The following is a 9723-nucleotide window of genomic DNA, read 5'->3' as shown; positions in this document are numbered from 1 at the left end:
GATAACTTGAGGATTGGACAATGAGGATAGGGCAAGGAGAAAAGCTGGGAAGTATGACAAGGGCAAAGCCATACGTTTATACACACAAAATGAGTAAGGCAAGGATCCTGAGAATCTGCGGCATGTTTTTGAAACTAGCAGTTAATTGGTAGGATTCTCACCCTGACTAACTATATATGCTGATAAGTGTGAACTAAGCAGCTGCACTGAAGATAGCAATGTGTAATGGTAGGGTCATGCTTGGAATGGCTGCCATTCTGGTCTTCTAAATACGTACTGCTTGTCATGACATATCAATTACTGCCATACTGTCTCTCAAGTACATGTTTATTTAAAAAAAAAAAGAGGGGGCAATAAATGAAAACAAGTGATCAGAAAAAAATGTCACAGGACAGTCCTGCTACAATGCTGTATATGGTTAGATTTCTTAATTTCTGTGTAAAATTATGTAATTGTTTATTCATATTTTTTCAAATTTTTTTATTTTTTTATTTTTTGTCTTCATATTCTGCAGGGACTTAAAATTTAACATATCAATACTTGATGGAAAATACCTGCTCCACGTTATGCCTAAGATGTTTGATATTCAGACAGATAGTTAGGTTAAACCCAACTGAATATGTTGTAGCGTAAAAATTAAGCTTCTCTTCTGGAGGGTTAATAACCTACATTTGCAGACCAAAAAAGAAGGGCTGCATGGACAGCCAACATTTTGGCCCTAGCCTTTCAAGGTCAGTGAGGACTCAGGACATAGGAGAACCGATACTGTAACATTATGTAACTCACTTGTGTCCCAAATTTTCTGATCAAGGAGATTATGGGGCTAGAGAGGAATGTGATCAGTGATGTAGAGTTTGCTAAGGAGAGTCACATGGAAAGAAAACATTCTGTCAGGCTTTCACAGAGAGCAAATTGGTCAAGCAATGGCTGTGACTCATCCACATGGCTGACACTCACAAAGGATCTACAAACTGTGGTATAGGGTTTCAGGTTAAATCCTGAGGGGACTTGACTGACTTTATCAAATACAAAAGTTACATTTCTTGCTATATAGGTCTTGCTTTATCTTGGTCTTAACCATCCAGCAGAAAAGTATAAAAATGAGGTATATAAAGTAAAGCCACGTTAATATGCTGAGCTGTAAAAGCTCAAGTCAACTACTTTGAACTTTGCCAGTTTTATGGAAAATCCACTACTATTATGGACTACTGGACTCTATTGGGAGATTCTGCTGAATTCAAGTACCTACAACATTTAAATAACAATAGAATGCCTATCTCTGACAAAACTAACCAAAAAAGTGAGATAGAAATGAATGACCCTTTTGTATCTGTATACTCAAAATAGGATAGATATACAGCTCCACTCTCTTATTTCAATGAATAGAGAGGTTTGTTATAATAGTGTTTGAGACAGGATATCATGTCTGCATCTTGTACAATGAATAACCACTAAGACAACAATATGCAATGTATTAATACTGTAAATGTGCCAGTAATTGGTTGTGAAACTATCTCATATTTGTTTCTCAATAAAATTATTTTAAAAATATTCCATCTTACTACAGAAAGAATAGCTATCATCAGAAAATCAAACAACAATAAATGCTGGTGAGACTGCAGGGAAAAAGGAATCCTAGTATTGATAGAAATGTAAATTAATACAATCGCTATGGAAAACTCTCAGACAATTAAAAACAGATATCCCATTCAACCTCCTCTTCCCCTTCTGATATCTTCCTGAAAGAGTTAAAGACAACACATTACAGTGATACCTGCATACTCAAGCTTAAGGAGTATAATTCATAACAGCTAAATCTTGGAAATGGCTTATATGTCATCAACAGATGAACTGATGAAGAACTTGTATTTTTATACAATAGAGTACTACTCTGCTCTAAAGAAGGAAAAATGAGTCACTTGAAGGAAAATGGAAGTACCTTCAGACTGTAGTGTGATGTGAAACAATTTTCACACAAGCTTAAATATTGCATGATTTCTCTCCTCTGAGAAGTGTTAAGCGTAAATAAAGAGAAAAATAAAAGACAGATAAAAAAGAAAGAAGGAGATAGAATTTTGGCCATTGTGGAGGAATAAAACAGTAAAGGGTGTGCAGAGATGGGGAGAAAAAGAGGACATAAAATAATTAAGTGTGCCATGTGCACGTGCCAACTCCCCATAGTGAACGTAATCATGCGCCACAATGTAAGTGAAGAGAGTGAATGGAAATGTGAGACAGTGGGCTAGAGACAGAGAGAGGAAGAAGGGAATGTGAACAAAACGAATCAAGGTGTGTGAAGGATACATGCCCTATTATACGAGATGGATGTAAGCATTCTATGTGGCAAACATGCATGAATGAAAAATGCTTAAAAATAAGATTGAAATTCCATATGACTGGAATATACAGATGAAACAAATACTTTTCCCAGATAACTGTTTTGGCTTGAAATGCTACAATATGCCCCAGTACAACACACTAGGTACATTATAAAGAGGTGCATCCAGCTCACACACGGTTCTGACACAAGGCTGAGGGATCGTGTCTGGTGTGTTCTTGCTACCTGCATAACTACCATTAAGATGATGGACCTGTTTTGGGACATAACAACGACTGGGACTTCCTGATTAAGAAATCTGAAGCAAAAATTAGAAGAAAGCAAATATGGAACTGTAATTTTGAAGAACTTTTTTTCTCAAGTAGAGAATACAAGCATATCTAGTACCCTCATATTGTATATTTCAGACACCTTTCCACATTAACACACGTAGATCTACCTTAGTTTTTATGACAGTTATAAAGGATTATCATAAGCTTATCCAAACTTTCTGAGATGATCTTTTCTGACTAACAGCTTTATCCAAACAGGATAACTAGCTTTTTGAGAGCTCTTTATTCTTTATCCAGGACCATACAGCAACTTCTCTTGCCTTCTGGATTATGTATGGTCTTTGTTATTTTCTATATGCTACATCTGGAGGTATTACAATATTTCAAGTTTGTATAACTGGAAAATATTTTACTTTTAGCTTTCAAAGACATGTTTGCTAAGTATAAAATTCAATGAGGACATATCTTTTTTTTCAGTCCTTTGAATAAATAATTCTAGTTTCTTACCCACTTGATCTTTTTTTGTCTAATGTGGAATAAAATGCTAATTGATTTTGTTCTTCCATAGCTAATAGTTTTTCTATGTATATGCTTTAATGATTTTTTTCCTTATACTTAGTTTTGGACAACTTCATTTTTGTGTATCTTGGTATTTTATTCATATTTCTTGTGCAAAAGGTTCATTTTTCTTCAAAATGTGGTGCTATAATTTTAACTAAATTCAGAAATTTTAAATCTTTAAATATTTATTTCCTACCCCATTCTACTTTGAGAATTCTAATTATATGAATATAAGTTTCTTGATTTTGGCATAGAGTAAACTATTATATGTCTGATCATAAAGTCTTCCTTCTTCATGTTTTAGACAATTTTGTTATATTCATTTAAGTTTATAAATAATTTTTTACAATGCACAATCTATTATTAATCTCATGTTATGTATTCATTTCAGAAATATTTTTCTAAAATTCACTATGTGTACATCTTATATCTTTCACATTTCAATATTTGTCTATAATTTTTAATTTGCTATATAATTATTGATTTTCAATAAAGTTAATGATGAGTTAAAAAATTAAAATTAAATAAAACAAATGCCCTTTCAATAAGTCCCACATCACTGACCTCTATTAGTCTTACCATAACACTCTTACCAATAAAGTTGGAAAATTTCTGGGTGTCCTTCAGAGCCTCCATACAGTCTTTAACATTTACCATGTCATCTTCTAGAAAGAAAAGAGGTAAGTAAAATCAAAACCTCCTGGACAAGACAATATAAAGAGGCTAACATAAAATCAACATAAATTTGATATATTTATTGAGCATTTTATTTACAAAGTATGTTATGTTCATTTCCATGTATGTTGCTTTATCATAATTCCACATATTTATAGATATGTTAATTTAAATTTTATTTGTATTCAAATTAAAGTAGCAAAATAAAGGTCTGGTAATTTCATTTGGCCAAAAATAGCAAAACTAGGACTTCTATTCACAGAGTTTGAATTATTAAGCTGTTCTTCATTCAGTAATTCAAAATATCATGAAGAGAGAGGATTTAGCAGGTGTATTCTCCACAAAATTTAGAACTGCTTGTTAAAAATATTTTTTATAACTGCAAAAGAGAAAAAAGATTAAAGGTTCCTTTTCAGTGATAATGTCTGCAGTAACCTAAATATTCATAGTCTCTGCACACCTTTTCAAATAGATAATCCTACAAAACAACAATAACAAACCCAAAGTAAGATCCAGTGGCTTACTTACCATTAACAAAATTAGAGTGAATATTTTCTATGGCCTCTTCAGGTGACTTAATCCCAACATTCCTTAGAAAATCTTCCAAATTTGTCTCAGCTATCATGTTGCCTTCAAGTGAATCAAGGGCTAAGGCAATCTCCTCTAACTCTAGAAATCAAGAAATACATTTGATAATTGAATTAACATCTGATTTAAAAAGCAACAGAACCCACCACTGAAAACTTCTGCCAGTGGAAGCCCATGGTGTATTATCATTACACCTTGAATTTAGGAACAAGAGATTTCATAGAGCAACTGTGATGGTTAAGCCTAAGTGTCAACCTGACTGGTTGGGAGCCAGCCAAGAACTAATAAAGCACATGTTTGTGTCTGGGCAGGTCACGGAGGTGTGACCTTGTGGTCTGTCTAGGCCATGGCCCTTCCTCTCTGGAGCACTTTGGAACCTGCTCTGCTTCCCAGTGGCTAGGAACTGAGCAGCATGGCTCCACTGTATCCTTTGGCCATTATTTTCCAATCTTGGAGCCAGCCAATCATGTGCTGAAACTTCCAAAAATAGGAGACAAAGTAAAGCCCATTTTGTGGGTGCTTGGTATTTTGTCGAAGCAACAAGTAGGCTGACCCAAAAAACGGACCCAGAGTATGGGGTCATTATTGTGCCTGTGTCTAACCATGTGGTTCAGAAACCTTTAGAAAACTGAAAAGGCTTCGGAATATGAGCTGGAAAAGGCCTACCCTGCTGTAAGCAGAGATTAGAGGCGATTCTGCCCAGGGCTCAGAAGGCCAACATGCTACAGGACTGCAACAGTACAGGCAAGGATGAAGAGCTTCTGGGTGAGGACTTTCTTGGAGTTGAATCAGAGGGCATATGTGTTTTGGTCTGCAAATACTTGTCTACATTTTAGTCAGAGTCTTATAAGGTTAAGTGTAGGCTCAATGGACTAATCTTGCAGCAGAAATTTCAAAGCAGGTCAACATTCACATTATGACAAAGACACTGCTGCCTGCTTTGAGCTATATTTATAGTGAAAATCAGAAGCAAAAAACAGACCAAAAAAATGTTTCAAAAGCTTAAATTTTGGCCGAAGTAGAACCATGCGTAAAGATGGGACCAAAACAGCTATAGCTGCTGAAGAGATTAGCGTCATTTTTTAAAAAGGAACTATATTTGGAATGAACAAGAAGAAAGATGCCTTGAGAGTATCTCAGGAAGCAGCAATAACTTACCTGTCACAGGTGCAAGGGTACAAAAGTGGAAATCTTTCATTTTAAAAGAGAATACTTGGGCTCCTGCTTAAGAAACACTGCTGAGGAAACTGGTTTCCCAGGATTCATCTCACTACACTCAACCATCCAGACACTCCAAGGCTATTGCTACTATGGTACAAGGCAGGAGAGGCTACTACTCAAGCTAATGAAGACTTTGGAACCACCCAGGTGATACTGGTTGTTCAGGCAGGCAGAATGCAAGGATTGTATGGCCATTCCTTCTACCCACACTTTAAGGCCCTGGGAGACTGTGCAAGGTACTCCTGAGAGAGAGATGTGTAAAATTTTGGGAGTGCCCAGAGGTTATTGGCATGTAGTCCAACAAATTGATATTGAAGACCTGCCCTGATGTGGGTGACACCATCCAATGGGATTAAAGCCAAGATGGAATAAAAAGAAAAGAGGAGAAAATTAGCCTATATTTTCAAAGCTCCATTCCATCAGAGCCCAATTTCTTCAGCCTTTCAATGTGGGCTTCTACTAGTGACTCTACAGGGGCTTTGAGGCCTTCAGTCTTGACTGATGCTGCATACTTGATCTTTCTTGCTCTGGCCTCCACTTTCTTCAATGGAGTAGCTACTGGATGCTCTGGCTCTGCAGCATCCAGGCAGTCTTGTGAACTGTTCTCTGATGCTTTAAGCCTATCTAATTAACTTTGAATAATATATATAAACAGTCATATATAACATATGCATCAGGGAATTCTCTGATGTTTTAGTTACTGTATTTTATGAGGTTCTCCAGAGAAATATTCTATTGACTAGCCTTCAGAAAATTCTGTGGTCAGCCTTGCAATGTGTGAAGCATTCTAGATTAGTCATGTTTCTCTGGTGTTGATATAAAATTGGCACAATCAAAATGATTAATATATAAGTGAATTTTTCACTGCAATTATACAAAATATTTTTTGTACAGTTCTAATGATGGCAAGCAAAATTAGATCATACTGAGAGGTAAAATAAATTTTGAAATCATAAAAAATGTAAAATATGAAATAAGGATTTATACACCTTAGATTTTCAATTCAAACAACACTCATAGCTTAATATCTGGAATCTAGCTTCATTTCCAGTGATATTTAAACCACATAGACCCACATTCAAATCCTGGCTTCAGGATCTCTGGCCTATAACCCAGGATATAAAACTAATATTAAAACCAACAATTTGATCCTGCGAGCCACAGTGAGCCTTAGTGAACCACACAAGAGGGAAGAAACCCCTCCCACCACTCCTCACCATTGAAGGAGCCTTGGTCCACAGGAACCCTGGTGCCTGACCCACTGCCCTACACTGAGGGATGGGCAGTCAGTATGGGAAGTGCCCAGAGCATGGCAATCAGCTTGTCCATAGGAACCCAGGGTAAATATACTCTAACAAGGGGAAACACTTTGCATATAAAATCCTAAAACAAATTAATTCTGCTATAAAACTATAGACTTGGATCCTATGGTCTAAAGTACAAAATCAATACTTACCACAGTTGGTCAGCTTCTAAATTATGCCTCATGCTATCATTACTGCTAGTTGTACTACTGTACATAAGATGTCAAATCTATTGTAATCAGTTGTTTTCCATTATGTAACAACATTGGGATGTTTTAGGGTAATAACCTCACCACACCCCCACAAAAAGAATGGGGACAGAGCCAAACAGAAAGGAACACCCTACTCTCAATTAATTGGGAAGGTAGAACCTTGGAACAGACACAAACTCACAGTCGCCCATATACAGAAGATATCCTTAAAGTACAGACTTCTCCTAGAGAGGCATTGATACTAGTGATATAGCTACCTACTACTAAAAATCACTAAGATAATCACAAAAATTAAAAAATTTTTGAAATGGAAAATGTCAAGACAAAGGAAGAAAATTTCCTGTATTCTTGGACCTCCAGCCCACCCAGAACAAGTCCAAGAGATACCAACATAGAACTTGGAAGTCAAACATCGGAAATTGCTGAAATGATAGTAATTGAAGTAAAGAAATAACTCGATAAAATAGAAGAAATCAGATCAGAAATAGTCTCTCAGGGAGCAGTGTGAAGAAGTGAGGACAACCCCAAGCCACCCTAAGCTGCACGCTGCTGTATCTCCTGTCTAGCGCCTGTGACCTGCTGCCATCACCACCATGCCCAAGAGAAAGGCTGAAGGGGACACTAAAGGTGACAAAGCCAAGGCAAAGGTGGCTTTAAAAGCTCCACAGAGAAGCTCTACAAGGTTTTCTGTTACACCAGCTCCCCCAAAGCCAGAGGCCAAGCCTAATAAGGCCCTCGCAAAGAAGGAAGAGAAGGTACCCAAAGGGAAAAGCTGATGCCAGCAAGGATGGGGATAACCCTGCAGAAAATGAGATGCCAAAACAGACAGGCACAGAAAGCTGAAGGTGCTGGAGATGCCAAGTGAAGTGTGTGTATTTTTGATAACTGTGAACTTCTGGTGACTATATAGTTTGAAATACTATTTTTTATCAAGTTTTATAAAAATGCAGAATTTTGTTTTGCTTTTTTGTTAAGCTATGTTGTTAGCACACAGAATACTTCATTGTAGTTTTTGGGGGAAGGAGCACATGTCAGTAGTATGTCTCCAAAGCTGGATCAATGTGGGAACTGCTGGTTTTGACAGGCTTCCTCCTGGCTCCCAGGAAAAGGGAGTCCCTGATGTTGACACATGTGACTGCCTTGGCATAAATGTCTTGTGGTATGGGACAGCTTCCATTTCATTTTATATCCTCCTTTCCTCTGCTATCAGCATAGGCTTAACTCCCTTCAGCCCAGAGACCTATTGGGATCTGATTCCCAAAAGTGATGTTACCAGTGTGTCAGGCAATCTGGACTCGCTAGATTGAGATGGTGTCCCACAAGAGCAATTGGTTTCTTTTTTAAGATTGTAGATCTTCAGATTGATAATTCTGCCATTTTCATTTCCTGGAAGTCAGGGTCAGCTTGTGAAAAGTTGCTAAACAACATGCTAAATGTGAAATATCAACACTCACTCTAAGCTTTCCCTACTTTAGAGCCTCAAATGAAGACTTCATTGGATTTTTTTTTTTTGGCAGAACTGGAGATTGAACTCAGGCCTTTGCACTTGCCAGGGAAGTGTTTATTCTACTGAGCTATCTCCCCAGCCCACTTCATTGGATTTTATAGTGGCTTTCTGATTTTTGGTAGTCCATCAAAGAAGGGAGTTTGAAAGTTGTATACTGTTAATGACTGCATGCCCATGTCCTGTCTGAAATACCATGATTGTTTATGAAAATTATCTTTAATAAAGCTGGACACAGTTTGGCTTGGAAAAAACAAAGAAATGGTCTCTCAGGTAAAAACAACAACAACAAAAAGAAATGACAACCATAATGAAAGAACTGCTCAGAATATTTAAAGAAGACACAGACAAAAACAAACAGAGGAACATAGAAAAATGATGAAAACATTAAAAGAACAATATAGGAGAGAATTAGAATGCATAAAACAGATTCAAGATATCCAGGAAATTTAAAAAGTCCATTGAAAGCTGGCAAAACCATTTGACTGAAACTGAATGTAACTTTCAAACCTTGAGGACAGCATTGCAGCTAGCAGTCACAAAAGAAAATATCTCTTAAAAATAACAAGGAACCAACAAATGACAATTCAACAGCTGAGAGATGGTGCAAAAAAGCAATATAGGACAGATAGGTGTCAATGAAACAGCAGCAACAAACACAAATGACATAAAAATGCTATTTGCAGAAGTAGTAGCAAAAAATTTCCCAAGCATGGGAAAAGAATCTGACATAAAGTTAAGTAAGGCATACAGAATGCCAATTATCCATAACCAAAATAAACCTACCAGACACATAATAATCAAGATCCCAGAAATTCAGCACAAGAACAGACTATTAAAAGCTATTAAAGAAACATATCTTATATGAAGGACAGCCCATCTGAATCATGACAGACTTGTAAGTATAAACTGTCAAGTCAAGAAGAATTTGGAGTGAAGTATTTCAAGTCCTGAAAGAAAACAACTTCCAACACAGATTGATGTACCCTGCAATATTATCTTTCAAAATTAATAAAGAGCCTAGCCCAGGTCCGGTGAGTGTGTGGAG

General features: G+C 36.7%; 1 protein-coding gene across 1 annotated transcript in view; it reads right to left on the bottom strand.

The window, feature by feature from the left end:
- Positions 1-9723, bottom strand: part of Efcab13 (EF-hand calcium binding domain 13) — a 120255-nt gene that overhangs the window by 16439 nt on the left and 94093 nt on the right. The window contains exons 17-18 of the mRNA XM_023714109.1: positions 4375-4515; positions 3765-3836 (exon numbers count right to left, since the gene is read on the bottom strand). Of these exons, the coding sequence (XP_023569877.1) occupies positions 3765-3836; positions 4375-4515 (213 nt within the window). The remainder of the gene's footprint in view (positions 1-3764; positions 3837-4374; positions 4516-9723) is intronic.

The sequence above is a fragment of the Octodon degus genome, unplaced genomic scaffold (genome assembly GCF_000260255.1).
Source record: "Octodon degus isolate 3935 unplaced genomic scaffold, OctDeg1.0 scaffold00033, whole genome shotgun sequence".
NCBI classification, from domain to species: Eukaryota; Metazoa; Chordata; class Mammalia; order Rodentia; family Octodontidae; genus Octodon; species Octodon degus.
Note: the sequence above shows the minus strand (reverse complement) of the source record. Positions and strands in the feature narration are given on the sequence as shown.